The sequence below is a fragment of the Rhincodon typus genome, chromosome 22, assembly GCF_021869965.1.
Source record: "Rhincodon typus isolate 14 chromosome 22, sRhiTyp1.1, whole genome shotgun sequence".
NCBI classification, from domain to species: Eukaryota; Metazoa; Chordata; class Chondrichthyes; order Orectolobiformes; family Rhincodontidae; genus Rhincodon; species Rhincodon typus.
This window is the reverse complement of record NC_063353.1, coordinates 1,027,869-1,045,678: the sequence shown is the minus strand read 5'-3', so window position 1 is coordinate 1,045,678 and position 17,810 is coordinate 1,027,869. Positions and strand designations below refer to the sequence as shown.

The 17,810-nt window shown below is 42.0% G+C and overlaps 1 protein-coding gene across 2 annotated transcripts in view; it reads left to right on the top strand.

The window, feature by feature from the left end:
* The window catches only part of LOC109934535 (dynein axonemal heavy chain 3-like), a 429,003-nt gene that overhangs the window by 314,784 nt on the left and 96,409 nt on the right, over nucleotides 1-17,810 (top strand). For both annotated transcript variants that reach the window (XR_007264478.1, XM_048610380.1), the window contains exons 41-47: nucleotides 661-856; nucleotides 3,305-3,325; nucleotides 8,608-8,849; nucleotides 9,936-10,085; nucleotides 15,968-16,187; nucleotides 16,799-16,912; nucleotides 17,036-17,185. Coding sequence is in view for 1 of the 2 variants with exons in the window: in XM_048610380.1 (XP_048466337.1) it covers nucleotides 661-856; nucleotides 3,305-3,325; nucleotides 8,608-8,849; nucleotides 9,936-10,085; nucleotides 15,968-16,187; nucleotides 16,799-16,912; nucleotides 17,036-17,185 (1,093 nt within the window). In the remaining variant the exon portion in view is untranslated. The remainder of the gene's footprint in view (nucleotides 1-660; nucleotides 857-3,304; nucleotides 3,326-8,607; nucleotides 8,850-9,935; nucleotides 10,086-15,967; nucleotides 16,188-16,798; nucleotides 16,913-17,035; nucleotides 17,186-17,810) is intronic.

The window sequence follows — 17,810 nt, the reverse complement described above, 5'->3', positions numbered from 1 at the left end:
CACTCTGAGCCTGTCTGGATGCTCGCAGCATCCCTGCCTCGCCTTTTTGTGCTTCACACCCTCAGCCAGAGACACCAAGCTCCTATCACTGCTGCCTTGCCTTGCTATTTAACACAGACACAAAGGAAGAAGGCTTGTCATTGATTTCAGCAGCCTCAGTCCAGTTAAGGGGTTAGGCTTCTGTTAGCACAGCCCTGGACTGACAGTACTTGTCAAGATTCACAGCTGTTTGTTAAAGGGGATGCCTATGAATTGCGTAAGACCAGTTGTTCTGGAAAGGGTACAAGGTAAAATGGGACAGAAATCAGATGTGAGAGACCCATTAGGAGCAGGGCAGCTGGTTAATGAGGCATGTTTAGTAAGAAATGGTGAAGATACTTGGTAGGCCTCATGTCACAACAAAAAAGAACTTGATGCAATTTGGACATAGACAAACAAAAGGTAAGATTCACCTCATTGTTCCTGCTGCTGCGTATTTTTTAAAATGTTTTCTGCACAGCTTCCCAGTGGGCATATCCAAATTTCAGAAATGTGGACAAGTATTTCCAGAATGTCACTCTGATAAGTATTGTATATCTTGATTCAAAACGAAAACGTCTTTTTAAGTCGCTTCATATTTTAACATGGCTAATTCATTCAGTAACAAATTTTAAATTGCAGATTCAGCGACTTTTTCAGCAATCTCTGTGAATGGGACTCATCATATCCAAGGCCGAAAGACTTAAAATTTCCACGAGCTTTACAAATCCCAAAGAAAGGGAGCGTTTTCGACTATGTCTATCTTAAGAGAACCTTTTCATCATGGTGTACATGGAGAGACCTGATCACTACTGTTGACATTCAGCAGAGTATAAACGTAGGTAGTTATTAAGCAATATATTCAAGGAGAGATGTGATTACTAAGGTGTGTAATTGTTCAGGGATGCAGTCATTAGACACTTACAAAAGTGTGTGCTTAATAAGGGGGTCATTTCCTAAGTACATATGTACTAAGGGATGTAATAAAATCAGGTGAACCCGGTGAAGCTACCAAACAGGACTATTTGTGTGTCAAACAGTATAAGAGCAAGTGATTGACAGAGCTAAGTGATCCCACAACAACAGATCAGATCTAAGCTCTGCTGTCCTGTTACATCCAGTTGTGAATGGTGGTGGATAATTAAACAACTCAGTGGAGGAGGAGGCTCCACAAATATCCTCATCCTCAACGTTAGAAGAGGCCAACATAAGTACAAAAGATAAGGCTGAAGCAGTTACAATAGTCTTCAGCCAGAAGTGCTGAGTGAATGATCCGTCTTGGTCTCCTCCAGAGATCCCAAGCATCACAGACCAATCTTCAGCCAAATCAATTCACTCCATGTGCTTTCAAGAAATGGGTGGTAGCATTAGTTACTGCAAAGGTTATGGGCCCTGTCAACATTCCAGCAGTAGTCCTCAAGACTTGTGTTCCAATTGTTGCCACACCCCTAGCCAAGCTGTTCCAGTACACTTACAACACTGGCATCTACCCAAATGATATGGAAAATTGCCCAGGTACGTTCTGCACACAAAAAGCAGGACAAATCCAACCCGGCCAATTACCACCCCATCAGTCTCCTCTCGATCATCAGTAAAGTGATGGAAGGTGTCATCAACAGTGCTATCAAGCAGCACCTGCCCAGCAACAACCTGCTCAGTGACGCCGCTCAGTGACGCCTAGTTTGGGTTACGCCAGGGCCACTCAGCTCCTGACTTCATTACAGCCTTGGTTCAAACATGGGCAAAAGAGCTGAATTCCAGAGGTGAGGCGAGAGTGACAACCCTTGACATCAAGGCCGCATTCAACCGAGTGTGGCATCAAGGAGTTCTAGCAAAACTGGAATCAATGGGTATCAGGGTAAAACTCTCCACTAGTTGGAGTCATACCTGGCACATAGGAAGCTGGTCGTGGTTGTTGGAGGTCAGTTACCTCAGCTACAGGACATCTCTGCAGGAGTTCCTCAGGGTAATGTCCAAGGCCCAACCATCTCCAGCTGCTTCAATGTGCTTTCCTCCAAAGTAAAGTTAGAAATGAGTATGCTCACAGATGGTGCCTCATTTGCCTGTCTATTGCGGTCTGTCAGTCTAACAAACTCGGAAAAATGAGGAAAAGCCTCATACTTCCTCTCCAGCACAACTCAGACGTCACTCATAGCTGAATACTGATTTCTGAGGCAAACTTTGAGAAGAGTATGAAAACCAGAAGTAGTCATTTGCAATAGGCAAACTGTGCTGGATCCACAGCTGCTATGTGTTACCACAGATTTTGCAACCCACAGCCTATCTTTGCCAAGAACCCAGCCAGGAGGCCTATTTTACCAGAGGTGGCCTGCTAAATTGCCAGCAGCACATGTTCCTTAATGGTCTCTCTCTTGATGCTGTCAGCTCAGTCAGATACAACTCTGGAGCGTCCCAGCCAGCAAAAGGGAGGTGAAAAATCCTGCTTGAGCCAGGGACTCGAGTGAGTTTTCATCAATCAGTAACTCATCATCTTAATAGGAGGAGTAAGGTGGCTCAGTGGTTAACACTGCTGCCTCACAGCACCAGAGGGCTGGGTTCAATTCCACCCTTGGGCAACTGACTGTGGGAGTTTGTAAATTCTCCCTGTGTCTGTGTGGTTTCCTGCTGGGTGCTCTGGTTTCCTCCCACAGTCCAAAGATGTGCAAGTTAGGTGGATTGGCCATGCTAAATTGCTGATAGTGTTCAGGGATATGTAGGTTGAGTGTGTTAACTATGGGAAATTTAGGGTTGTAGGGGGTTGGGTCAGTATGGGCTTGTTGGGCTGAATAGCCTGTTTCCACACTGTAGGGATTCTATTCTGTAGATATTGAGGCTGACAGTTCAGCTGCAAAATTGCCATCATAGGCAAAATATAGATTATAAGTCATGTTTAATTCTCCTGTAGCCAATCAATCTTACTCCTTCTGTATCTCCAAACCTTCCTGCTTCTTGTGAAGGATGAGTTATGATTCTTTAATTGACACTAAATATAATTAAATCAAATTGTTGAAAGGATGATTGTTTTTGTTATATCGCACCTGATATAATTAATCACTGTATTGTTCAGCTGGTATCTGGGTTATTGATATGATAGTTACAGTACAGTTTATGGTAAAGCTTCGTAACAGTTCTGAATAACAGATTCTGAGTGAATATTATTACAATTTATAAGTAAGATATTGTCAAGGTGGAATGATCTCAGTGTCGGGGTGTGTTCTTTTGCATGTCGCATTGTTCTTGATGGACATCCTGGGCTGTGCACTGGATTCACCCTTTACCCATCCAGGCCGATGATCAAGACATTCGGGTAGGTCAAAACCACCAGTGACATTTGGGAGCCATAGTAGAGACTATATGTCAGTCACTGCTATTTTGCTGATGATTAGACTTATCAGAAACAGTGGAAATATTAAGCCCTGCTATTGAATATGTCCTCTCCTTTAAAGCTGAGAGACTCCACTGACATTAGAAACTGCACCAATTCAAATATTAAATCAGTCCTCACTGTGCTAACTCCGTTCTGAAGCTCCACCATTCTGAGTCACCCCATGGAAACAAATCATCGAATAATCTCGTTCAGTTCCACCACAGTTAGAGTTTGAAGTAGCTGGAGCTAAGGATTTGAAAATGGAATCTAGCCATTTTCATAGCAGTCTCCTCACTGAATACATATTTGAGTCCTTTGTATTTTGCTGATAGCTTGAAATTGCAGCAGAGTAAAATGAGAAGTGTCACTTGAATGAAATTGCTGCGGGAAGGTTCAGCGAGTGTTTGATTTTGACCTTCAAACAAACCCAAGAATGAACTATAATTGTCCAGTTCAAGATCCAAGAATCATAACTTTCATTATAGCCCAATGCAAGCAGCAGGGGCAAAGCCACAGAGGGAGTTTGAAACAAGCATGAGAATTTTGAAATGAAAGCATCGGACCTGAGTTGAGAGGGTTTCAGCAGCAAATGAGCTGAGACAAAGGCAAATCTGGTGAGAGTTCCAGAGGTCAGAATAGATAATCTTCATGATAGTGCGAAAAGGAGGTTCAAAGCTCATCTTGGGGTCAAATGCTTCATTGCAGGATGAAATCTACAGCATGGGATAAGGCTGTTCAGCTATCATATCTTTACTGCCTAACAAACTTGTTAATTTGACTTCTTGAATATCTTAGGCTTTCTCCTCCCTCAGTGACCAAATTATTGGTGAAGCTAGCTTGATCACTTCCTCAACAGTGTTACCTGAAGATTAATTCTCATTTAATGTTGTGTCATTTACTGTTCTTGCAGAATCTTCTTTGAAAGATCAGACCTTTTGTCTGGTTTTCCTAATCACCTGAAGCCATATTGGCAGACTTGAATTTAGAGTCAATAGTTGTTCACTGTGCTATGTGGCAAACTGACTAAGGAAAATGGTGAGATCTTTGATCCAGCATTCTCAGGTTACCATTAGAATGTACAGTATAGAAAGAGGCCATTCGACCCATCATGTCTGTACTGGCTCCAGAAAGAGCAACCCAGCTAGTCCCACTCTCCAGCCGTCTTTTGAAATCTCCTATGGATCCGCCTCCACCATTCTCCCAGGCAGCTCTTTCCAAATCCTAACAACTCTCTGAGTAAAGAAGTTTCTCATCATCTCACTCCTCACTCTCTTGCTGACAATCTTTAAATTGTGACCCTTAGTTACTGACATACCAACTGATGAAAACAGAATACCCTTCTTTACCCTGTCAAAATTGTTCATTATTTTGAACACCTCAATAAGGTCACCGCTTAATCTTCTCTGCCCCAGGGAGAATAAGGCCAATCTCTTTAATCTTTCCTTATATGTAAAATCCCTCATTCCTGGCATCATTCTAGTACATCTCCTTTGCACTGTCTCCAGGGCTTTAACATCCTTCCTTGAATAAGGTGCTCAGAACTGAACACAATACTTCAAATGTGGGCTAGCCAATGATTTGTGGAGGTGTAGCATCACTTCCTTGCTTTTATACTCTATGCTTCTATTTAAAAACCCAAAGATCCTGTAAATCTTCCTAACAATTGTTTCAATTTGCCAGGTCATCTTCAGAGAATTATATACACGAACCTCAAGGTTCTTCTGCTCCTGTGTTCCCTTCAAAGTTGTACCATTGAGCCTGTATTGTTTCTCCATGTTTCTTCTACAAAATACATTACCTCACATTTCTCTGCATTGAAATTCATCTGCAGAGTGTCTGGCCATTTGGCCAACTTGTCAATGCCCCTCTGAAGTTACTCAGCGACATCCTCACAGTTCACTATTTTCCCTAGCTTAGTATCATCTGTAAATTTAGAGATTTTACTCTCAACACCCATCTCCAAATCATTCACATAAAATCAGAAAAAGCAAGGATCCAAACACCAATCTCTGGGGAACAGTAACTTCAACTCGTCTCCAATCTGAGAAATGCCCATCTATACCTACCCTCTGTTTCCTGTCCTTTAGACAACTTCCAAAACGTGCTGCCAATGACCCATCAATCCCAAACATTTATGATTTGCTAACCAACCTGACATAAGGCACCGCATCAATTGCTTTCTGAAAGTCCACATGTACAACATCTACAGCATTACCCTCATCCACTGCCTGTGTCACCCCGTCAAAGACCTCAATCAAATCTGTCAGACATGACCTGCCCTTGAAAAAGCCGTATCAACCTTATTATGGTTTCCATCAGTTTACTCATTATTGATGCAGTATTCTGGGTTATCCTTTGCCCCCTTCTTAAACGGTGGTGTCACATTTACAATACTCCAGTCCCCCAGGGCTAATCTGGGAAACCTACAAAATCTCTGTCAATGGCTTGACAATTTGCTCCCTTACTTATCTCAGCAATCTATGAGGGATCCCATCTGGGCCTGACAACTTGTCTACCTGGAGTGCTGCCAGCCTCTTTAACACCCCTTCTTTGTCTACACCCACACTTTCAACTGGGCCATTATCACCATCTTCAAATTTGATAAAGACAGAAGCAAAGTACTCATTTAGTACCTCTGCTGGATCCTTAGCTTCAGTTAGTAGTGTATCCTTATGGGTTCCACTTTATCCTTCCCTAATCGCTTTACCATTAATACGTTTGAAGAACATTTTACTATTTGTTCTAATGCAGCCATGCCATCCTTTCTTCATGCTTCCTCTTAGCCTTCCTTATTCCAGCCTTCCTGCAGTTGAGATACTCTTCCTGATTTCTATTGCTATTATTTTTGCGGTATGCATCATATGCCTCCTTTTTCTTCCTTATTTTTTCATCGATATCCTTAGTCATCCAGGGTACTCTTCCATGGCAAAGCTAAACCGCTCAAGGCTAATGCCAACAGATGGTCTGCACAACAAAGGACTTTACCTGCATCACAAACACAACATGTTGAGTTCCAACAAGAATGTTGTGACCTCGAAGGCCTTGGACTCTTTACTGGACCCAAAGCCATAGGGGTCATTGTGGAACCCATTACTAACCTTAACCCATTACTAACCTTAACCCACTACTAACCTTAACCCATTATTAACCTTAACCCATTATTCCCTGTGAAACAGTCAACCACAGGATCACAATTTGTCACAGAATTGTACAATGATGTGCAATACAATAAGCTGCAACCTTTACTCATGGCAGATATTGACTCAACCTTACATAAAATAGCCTAACGAAAACATATTGCTGCAACAAAACTGACCAGCACCCCTGTTACAGTTTCTGATGGCAATACAGTAAGTACTTACCAAATGCGGCCTTCAAACTGTTATGGTTCATTCCTCATGATTAATCAGAATTGTCACAAAATCTTGGACTCTGAGTAACAGATGTAAGTAAATAAGTCATCTTGTAGATCAAATGTTTATTGTTTGTTCTGTAATGAAGGTCCTGAGGAACAGGATCAAGAACTGGGTAGTTGTAAACAGGTCAGAGCTGTAACATCTAAAGGCCAACATCCCAGAGTGGTTACCCAGGTGACCATTATTCCAGAAGGGTCTAGTGAATGATGCATGTGACAATTGTGGAAAGTACAGGAAAAGCAACTGTCATGTTAAATATTGGTTGCATATTCAGGAAATTACTTCCTTGGCTGGCAGAAGTGGAGAATAAGAAAATGCATTATCTTCCAAACCCACAGCAATTTTCATCTAGAAAGACAGGGGAAGCAGATATATGGGAACACCACCACCTGCAAGTTCCCCTCTAAGCCGCTCACCATCCTGACTTGGAAATATATCACCGTTCCTTCACTGTCGCTGTGTCAGATTCCTGGAATTCCCTCCCTAATGACATTGTGGGTCAACCCACAGCAGGAGGACTGTAGCGGTTCAAGAAGGCAGCTCACCACCACCTTCTCAAGGGCAATTAGGGATGGACAAGAAATGCTGGCCTAGCCCATGTTGTCCTCATCCTATGAAAGAATGAAAGAGAAAGCTAGAGGAATTTGTATGGAAAGGTTTGTGCAGATAGGACTTGAAGATAAATTAACAAGAGAGGTATAACAAAGGGAATTGGATTGTTGCAGAGAATTGAATCTATTTTGAGGTACCAGATAAAACTTAACCAGCTTCGCCACATCGGTGGATTCATTCCGAAAAGTGTTGGTACAGATAGAATAAAAGGTTAAAGTGAAGCTAGTAGCTAGGGGTTTTGAAATAATGACTAGTTGATACAAACGTTACAACAGACTCTCTCACAGCTAGAAAAATAATTTAGATTTCTGTTTTTTGGTCACACATTCATCAGAGTGCAGATCACATTTTTGCAAAGCAATACTTTTCAAAACTGGATAAGGAGGCAGAAGCTGCAAAAGGAAAATTTTCAACATTAAATTAATATACCTATGACCTCAATGATGCTTCCAGCAGGTAGTATTTTTTTTGAATGGGATCTGTTTTACTAAAAACAGTTAGTGCTCCACTAAATACTGATCCCACAATGTTTTATTTGTATCAGAAGAGAAAACCTTCAAGCTCCTTCAAGATGCAGATTGACTATTTCTTATCAGTGGTGCTGGGAAATTTGAGAACTGTGTTCCTAATATGACCAGAGTAGAATTTCAAAATCGGAGTCAGGCTTTTGGTGCTTTTAAGCATATTGTTTAGCTGTTAAGCAGAAAGGTCTGGAATAACTTTATATTGACAATCCCATAACAAGAGAGCTATTCCAATTCTGGTTAATCAAGTGTAATAACCTCTTTAAGGCCCGTGGGGAATCACTCATTAATTTAGCAATGGAGATTGTCAATTATGAGTTCCCTTGGTTACAGTCAATAGCATGTCCAGCTCAATCTCATCACCTTTATAAAGTAGACCCAAGGATCGGTCTGCAGAATTGTCTTTCTCAGGTTGGGGACTAGTTTATGTACGCCATGAGTAATGGCTGTATTTTGGTGTTCAACAACAAATGACGTCCCTTTCCAGTGGGTTTCCTGAGTTATTATAATAGGGTAGGTCCTCACATAATGATAATATAACCAGATCCCATGAAACAAGAAAGAGATAAACAAAATCCACAACCGGCACATTTCAGTTTCTGTTCTTCCTCAGTAACAGGCTGTTTCTATTTATTAATATCATCTTAAATTTGTATTTGCATTGTCCCAGCAGCTGAATGACATTATTGTCAGCACCACGGACGCAGCGATGCAGACGTATTTTCTTGAGAGGTTGTTGCTGCACGATAAGCCATTGCTGTTTGTAGGACCCACAGGCACTGGCAAGACAGCTATCACCAACAGCTTCCTGCGAAACCTCCCGACCCAGAAATATACCGTGTGCCAAATCACTTTCTCAGCACAGACTACAGCCAATCAAACCCAGGAGATCATCCTCACACAGCAAGAAAAGTATGCATACATAATTGGTCATTAAAACTCATCAAATAATTATTTTGTAGTGGGAATAAGATTTTATTTTACAGACCGTGAAATTGAAGGAATCCAATCTGTGGAGAAGCTAATGCTTTTGCCAGGAGCTGTTTTAGAAAAGAGTCATTTGGGTTGAACTTTGCTGCTTTAATATCTTCAATTCAAAAGCAAAGCTACAACTGGATGAAGGAACAAATTCACAAATGGTGTCCAGGCCAGTTTGAAAGCAGGCAAGCTGCCCAGTCACTTTGGAAAGGCTGATAGCTCACAAAGGGCGATAAGTATAGATTGGTGGATAAAGTAAAGAAACAAGGAGACATGAGACAGTGACAAGCAACCAGTGTGATAAAACACATATAGCCCTGTGGCTATTCTGCAGTGATAACCCCCATGTTTATTCCAGAGAGACGGACACAGTGAACAGCAACAGGGGTAAACTCCTGCCTCCAACTCCCCTACCCCCTCTTAATCCTCATTGATTTCCTGAAATGCCCATCCACCTCTCAGTTCTGCCCTCACAGTACAGAAACTGATTCAATTGAATGATTCACCACTCCCTTTCCCAAAATGAAAATTAGAAATTGTTCAATTTGTCTTGAATTCTCCAATAACATATCTCCCTGGGTTACTCCCCACGCAGAGTCTTGGGCATTAATCTTCAAATCATAGACAATTCTCGCTTATCCCAAAGGATTGGCAAATGTGAAAATGGGGAAGGTTGTTGCTGAGTAAATTTCTGAAGGGGTGGTGTCACTGCCCTGGAACAGTTCATTTCCATTTTACAACTTGCTGCATTTAATGGTTGCTAATTTCTCAGCAGCTGTCACAGTGCTGGGAATACTGGGTCACTCCAATTCAACAATGCTGAAGCTAATTGAAGTGGGAAGAGAAAGCAAGAGAGTAAGGGTGAATTTAAGGGACAGAGTGTGAAAGAGTGAGAGTTTCTCATGTCCTGTATGTGGCCACTGTACAAAATGTAGCAACTTTATAATTCTGTATGGTGATAGATCATCTGAATGTAGAAACCAATTGAATGATGACCATCAATATCATTGTACTAAACAGGAGGAGAAAAGTTATCTGTGGGACCCAGCAAGGGAAAAGAGTTTGTGTTTTTGTTGATGACCTCAACATGCCAGCAAAGGAGAAATATGGAGCCCAGCCTCCAGTGGAACTACTTCGTCAGTGGATAGACCATGGCTACTGGTTTGACAGGTAAACACTCTGCTACGCCATATCCCTGGCGAAACAACGCAGCCATGTTCCACAGTGCAGGAGACTTGCTTTAGATAAAAATCACAGCTTGCTTATCTTAAAGATTCTAAAGCAAATTTTATTTTATTGCTTCTGTAGTTTAGGAAGCCAAAGCAACAAGTTTGAAGGAAGACTCCTAAACCCCATTCTGTTCATTCTGCCCTCAGTCAAGTAAACCCTTTCAGTCAAGTACATAAGAGAGCCCATTGTCAATAGTACAACATTGCTGGAGACTTAGTCACACCATCAGGGGATCTTTAAAATTAGTTTGTAGTCTGGTTTATTCCCCATTACCAGGTCGACTTGTGAAATGGAGAAAGGGATGTTAAAATAATTTGGTCCTTCACTTCATTACAACAGAATGAGTTTCAGAAGCAGTGCCATTGCGGCAGCCCTTTATAAGGAGTCCAATGTAAATACATTTCAGTCCATGAAGGTCTCTGATACAAAATCAAATGAAGGAAATTGAAAATTGATAGTCTATAATTTGACTGTTATCATGACATGTCCCTATCACAAAAAAACAGACATGAATGATATTTCTTCATTGTGTTTACAGTTGTTATTCTATTAGAATGTCAATTTGAGTTAATTGGTGGCGCGGTGACTCAATGGTTAGCACTGCTGCCTCACAGTGCCAGGGAACCGGGTTCGATTCCACCCCTGGATGACTGTCTGTGTAGAATTTGCATGTTCTTCCTGAGTCTGTGTGAGTTTCCTCTGGGTGCTCTGGTTTGCTCCCACATCCAAAGATGTGCAGGTTAGGTTGATTGGCCATGCTAAATTGTCTGTAGTATCCAGGGATGTGTAAATTGGGTGGATTAGCCATGGGAAATGCAGGGTTACATGGATAGGGTGGGTCTGGGTCTGGGTGGGATGCTCTTTGGAGGTTTGATATGAACCCAGTGAGCTGAACAGTCTCTTTCTGCACTGTATGGATCATATGAATGTAAAATTTGGTTCAACACAGATTCCATATTCAGTATATTCATCCTAACCAGGGTTTAAAACTCATTTTAGTGTAGGCAACCAGATTCAGGGTTTTTTGCAGATTTGATCTCTGGATGTTGGTAGGTGGTAATCTGATATTCACCTCCTATGGAGTGCCTGGATTTGGATCCTGCCCCTCACTCTCATTGAATTTTACATCAACCTGAACAAACAGGTTGTGGTTTGAAGTGTATTTCTGTTGCTTTGATCTTCCAGTGGGTCACTCTGTTTTAACTCATTGATGTACTCACTGCTGGAATCTACAGTGGGGTATGATCCCTTCCCTTTTCCCTATGTATTGGGAATGGGCTTTTCCCAGGCCTGTTCCATATTCCCTGGAAGGCCACTGCCCTCTGGTGGATAGAACATAGAACAGTACAGCACAAGAACAGGCCATTCAGCCCGCCATGTATGTGCCTGACCATGATGCCATTCTAAACTTATCCCATCTTCCTGCACGTGCTCCATATCACTTTATTCCCTGTCTATTCACGTATCTGTCTAAATGCCGCTATCATATCTGCTTCTACCAGCTCCCCTGGTAGTGTGTTCTAGACACCTATCACCCTCTATGTCAAAAACTTTCCTCACACATCTCATTTAAACTTTTCCCCTCTCACCTTAAACCTATGCCCCCTAGTATTTGACATTTCCACCCTGGGAAAATTCCAACTATCCACCTATCTATGCCTCTCATGATCCTATATACTCCTATCAGGTTGCCCCTCAGTCTCTGATGGTCTAGCGATATTCAGCTTCTGCCATACTCTTCTGCGGCTCTTCCACTCAGTGAGGTTTGACCGTCACTTTCTCCAGGCTTGATTGACAACTCCTTGTGTTCTCTTTTAAATTTACCCCAGAGGTATTAGTTAACCAGATCTCTGTTAACAAAAAAAATCTACTTTGACATGGCAAACTTGAACTGTACCCACTGCCAAAAACCCTAAAACAAGTTATTTATGTAAACTTTAACCAGTGACACCTTTATGCTCCTCCCTACGACCCCTTTTTTATGAGCACCCTGGAATTTAACTGAATTGCTGATAAAAACATCACCTTAACAGACACGTGACAACTGAAATAGGAGAAACATGTTTTTTTACACCTGATTCAGTTTCTGGTTTCAATGTGTTTGGATAAATTTTTAATTTATTCCACAATGATTTCTTGAACTGGCCTCAATCTGTGGTCAGGTGATCACAACAGCCATTTTAGATCCACGTTTTGTCCATTTTTAAACCTGTTATTTGGTCCATGAAAAGTCTCTGGTATTAAAATCCCCTGGTATGGAGAGATTGTTAAATGAGCAAAGGCTAAACAGGTTGGAACTGTATTAGAAGAATGAGAGGTGATCTCATTGAAACATATCGGATTCTTAAAGGGCTTGGCAGGATAAATATTCAAAGGATGTTTCCTCTCATGGGGGAGTCCAGGACCTGAGGGCATAATCTCTGGGTTAAGGGGCACCAATTTAAGACTGAGATAAGGAGGAATTTCTTCTCTCAGAGGGTTGTGAGTCCTTGGAGCTCCTTGCCATAGAGAGCTGTGGGTCAGAGTCCTTGTGTATATGTATGGCTGAGGCAGATAGATTCTTGATCAATAGGGGAATCAAGTGGTACATTGAAAAGGTAGGACAATGGATATCAGTAATGTTGAATTAGCCATGATCCCATTGAATGGTGGAGCAGGCTCGAAGGGCCAAATGGCCTATTCTGCTCCCATTTATTGAGGTCTTACGGTCTTAAAATCAGATAAAGGTGGTTGAAAATTGCAATACACAACTTTACCACTATTGTGACAAATGTCATGATTCAATTTACCAAATTAAAATCGTTAATAATCTCAGATATTCATCAAAGTATGGACTGATTCTGGGCTTAAATTCTGCTTCAGTAATGATGATCAATTAAGTAGACCAGACGGCAGTATACAAACGTACACAGGCTCTGTCTGATTGGTCAGGCCTGGTAAGCCTTGTTGCAGCTTGGGCTAAAGCTGAAAATTCTATTACTGTATTTACTGGTCTGGTCAGGGACAGGAATCTGCCTGATAAACATGTCTCATTTCAGTTCTAAGATGAGGGTCTTAGTCTCACTTGTGACCAATTGTGACCAGCTACCTACTCAGTTTACCCGAGGGGTTATTGATGATCAGAGAGATCGAATCTTTACTACAGCGTGTGAGAAAACAGCTGAAAATTCTTTTCATCCACTGCTATGCTTCTTTTCTACTTTCTGTCTCTCCCTCATCTCACTTCTTTCTTTCAGTCTTTCTCTTTCTCAAAATAAGGTTCAATTTGTGCAGTGGTGCAAAGTTGGAGAGAATGGATTATTGTGCTGCCAACCAGTCTCCCTCTCTTGCTTAAAAGGAATAATTTTCATTTTCTTCTCACACTCTGTGATAGAGTGAAAACCAACTTTAACTAAATCAGTGCCAATTGCAGTGATTGTAACAAGGTCAGCCAGGTGGACCTCATAGAATATGAGTTCCCTGATTGGGGATGTTAACCTGGTCCAAACAGGGAGCCCTGGCTGACAGGTGTAAACGGGATTCTGCTCATTCTGAGAGCTGGCTCTGAGAGAGCTGAATCAGTGTTAAGGACTCTCCACGTGTAAATAAAAGGTGACTTGGTGATGGGATACCGGCCTCTGTGGAGTTATTTCACTAATGACTCATGTCCCTGTACAGACCAGTTAAACACAATATGAGAATTCTCAGCTTTGGGGAAAGTTGGAATAATACATTATGTTTTATATTTATCTAGGACAGGAAGAGAAGGACAACATTCAGCCCTTTGGGTCTGCTCTGCCATTGAATTAGACCATGTTTTTCTGTACATCAACTGCATTTATCCAACATTCTCCCTTATCAGTTCATGGCCTCATCTGATAATGATCTATTAATCTCTTCCTGAATTTGTCGATTGACCTGCAGCCCCAACAACTTTTCTTGGGGGAAGAGTTTCAGATTTCCACTCCCTGTTGTACGAAGAACTGCATAAGACTTCAAAAGTCCAATCATCTTCAGCTGCTTCATCAATGACATTCCCTCTGTTATAAAGATCAGAAATGGGGATGTTCACTAATGATTGCACAATGCTCATGACTCCTCAGATACTGAAGCAGTCCCTGTTCAAATGTATCACGACCTGGACAGCATCCAGGCTTAGGCTGACAAATGGCAAGTAACATTCATGCCTGACAAATGCCAGGCAATGACCATCTCCAATAAGCAAGAATTTAACCACCACCCCTTGAAATTCATTGGTGTTACCATCACTAATCCCCACTATCAACATCCTGGGAGTCACCATTGACCAAAAACTGAACTGGACTAGCCACATAAATACAGTGGCTACAAGAGCAGTTCAGAGGCTTAGAATCCTGCCGTAGGTAACTCACTTCCTGACTCCCCGAAGCCTGTCCATCATCTACAAGGCACAAGTCAGCAGTGTGATGGATTACTCCCCATTTGCCTGGATGGGTGCAGCCCCAACAACACTTAAGAAATTTGACACCATCCAGGACAAAGCAGCCCGCTTGGTTGGCACCACATCCACAAACATTCACTCCCTCCACCCCTGATGCTCAGTCACTGTAGTGTGTACTTTCTACAAGATGCACCACAGAAATTCCCCAAGGGTCCTTGGATGACACCTTCCAAACGCATGACCCATTCTATAAGGAAAAGGGCATCAGACCTGGAAATATATCACCGTTCCTTTAGTGTTGTTGGGTCAAAACTGGAATTCCCTCCCTCAGGGCATTGTGGGTGAATCCACGGCAGGTGGACTGCAGTGGTTCAAGAAGGCAGCTCACCACCACCTTCTCAAGGGCAACTAGGGACAAGCAATAAATACTGGTACAGACAGTGATGTCCACATCCCATGACAAAATATTTTTTAAAATTCTAAAAGGAGCCCTGGGGATGTAGAGGGGAAGGTATATACTTTCTAAATAGATGCCTTGAGAACAAAAGCCGTGTTAAACCTGCATTAAAAACACTGGTTTGGCCTCAACTGCAGTACTACATCTGGACATTTTAAAATGAAATGAAGGAGTGCAGCAAAGATTCAGGAGAATAGTGTCAGGGAGGAGAAATTTCAGTTATGTAGAGAGATCGGAGAAGTTGGGACGGTTTTCTGTGGAGGAGAGAATGCTGAGAGGCGATTTGATCGAGGTATTCAGTACCATGAGGGGTCCAGACTGAAAGTCTATTTGTGGAAGGATGACAGCCAGTGAACACTAATTTGTGCTTTGAGATTTCCAGCCTCAGTTGCTGTCTTGTGAGGAAGTATTTACAGGTATCAATTGACCAGCCTGGCTTGAGTTTTATCCACATTTTACTGCACCTGCAGCCCCAGAACTGCATAAATACCAGAGGTTTATAAAATCAGGAGGGGCATGGATAAGATAGGGTAAGGGAGTTCATTTTTATCTTTAAGGTGAGACGTGAATGATTTAAAAGGGACCTTAGGGACAATTTTTTTCACACAGATGGTATTTCATATGTGGAATGAACTGCCAGAGGAAGTGGTAAATGCAAGTACAGTTACAACATTTAAAAGTCATTTGGGCAGATACATGATTAGGAAAAGGTTTCAAGGAATATGGGCCAAACGCAGGCAAATGTGACTAGTTTAGTTCGGGAACCTTGGTTAGCATGGACGAGTTGGACCGAAGGGTCTGTTTCTATGCTGTATGACTCTATGACCTCAGAGGCAGGTGGGATGTGAACCCACATTACTTGGGCCAGAGATAGGGACACCATCACTGCACCACAAGAGCCCCTTTGTTGTCATGCGTTGTGAGAGTGTGCTGCTGGGTCTGAAGTCTGTGTTAATGTGATTACAGGACAGACACGAGCATTCTGCCAGTCCATGACATGTCCATAGTGGCAGCAATGGCACCCCCGGGAGGTGGCCGACAAGCTGTCACTCCACGCTGCCTCCGACACTTCAATATTATCGCCATCGACACTTTCAGTGAAGAAACCATGAAGACTATCTTCCAGCCGGTGATGGACTGGCACTTCAGTAGGGGATTCGATATCTCCTTGAAGAGATACTCCAGGGTAAGAAATGGCTGGAATCTAATCACACTATAGAGACTGAATCTAAGACTGACGACTGTTTGTCAAGTTTGTGAGGTAGGATTTCATTTCACTTCAGGATCAGGCATCACTGGAAATATTTTAAATTCAGTTCAGAGCAGTCTTTTCCTGAGATCCTTCAGACTCCACATTTCTGCTGTTTAGGGAGCAACTGGAGGAATATGGATGAGGTGCTAAACTGAGACCCCATCTACTATCCGTGAAATATTCCACAAGCACTGTTTTGAGGAAAGGCAGGGGACTTTCTTGGCCAATATTTATCCCTTGAATCGACATAGAGAAAATCAGATTGCCTGGGTCATCATCGCCTTGCTGGTTGTGGGATCTTCCTGCGTACATAATGTCTCTCTTGTTTCCTGCAGCACAATTGCAACAGCACTTCAGGAGGTCTTTGTGAGCTGCAAAGCACTTTGGGATGTCTCAAGGGTTGTGAAAGGTGCTATGTAAAAGTAGGCCGTGTGGAAATTTCTGTCGCTGATGTTGGGTGATTGGGACTCTCTGAAGTTGACATTGTAATGTTGTTCTGAACACAGGTATGAATACTTTTGTGCTTACTGTATGTATCTCTGTAGATTCTGGTCTGGGCTACCACAGAGGTGTACATCCAGGCACTGGAAAACTTCCTCCCGACTCCTGCTAAATCACATTACATCTTTAGCCTGCGAGATTTCTCCCGGGTGATTCAGGTAACATAATCTCAGAGCAATTACTACAGAAATGATCCAGGTTATACCAGACAGATGGTTGTGAATTATCCCATTAATCTCAGTGGTGGTCTTTCCTTGAATTTACCCGCGTCTTTATTTCAGGGTTTGCTGCTGTTAAAACCAGATTGTGTTCCACAAGGAATCGAAGGGGATCATAAATTAATGAGACTCTGGATCCATGAGGTCTATCGTGTCTTCTGTGATCGATTGGTTGACACTCAAGACAGAAAGCTATTCTTCCACATTGTGAAGGTTAGTAGAAGTGTCCTTAGAATGATTACCATGGGGATGCCATGCTAACATTACTTTCTGGCCCTTTACCTTTGACCCTCAGTTTCTCTGTGGCTTGTCTGACTGAGATAACTTGCTATATCCTCAGTTGGCGTACTTCCTTTTTCAGCAAATTGTTCTTTGAGAATGTTATTGATCCTATCATTTGCCTCCAGCAGGGTGTTTCACCTGTTACAACATTGCCTATGTTATCCCCCATAACATTAGAAACTGGATATTGTGGTATTGAAAATCAAACAGGCATTTATTACAACTGACTATTACATACAAGCATGGCACTCCTTAGGTATATCAGTGCCTGGGCTATATATTAAGATGTTAGGTTACAACAGAGAAGCCTGCTTCCAGTTGAGTGTCATGCTTCAAGTGATTCAAGGCAAGATGAATCACAAGATTTTGTAATCTCAGATTATATGCTATAACATTTCATCTGGTGATCTGATACCATGTTTTAGCTTTGGGTTCATGGTAGACTGGTCAGGGAGATCACAAAGTAAAGAACTAACTTCACGCTTAGACTTCAAACTAACACCATTCATTATACATTAATAATAATTACTGCTATAAAGTAAAAGGCATCACAATC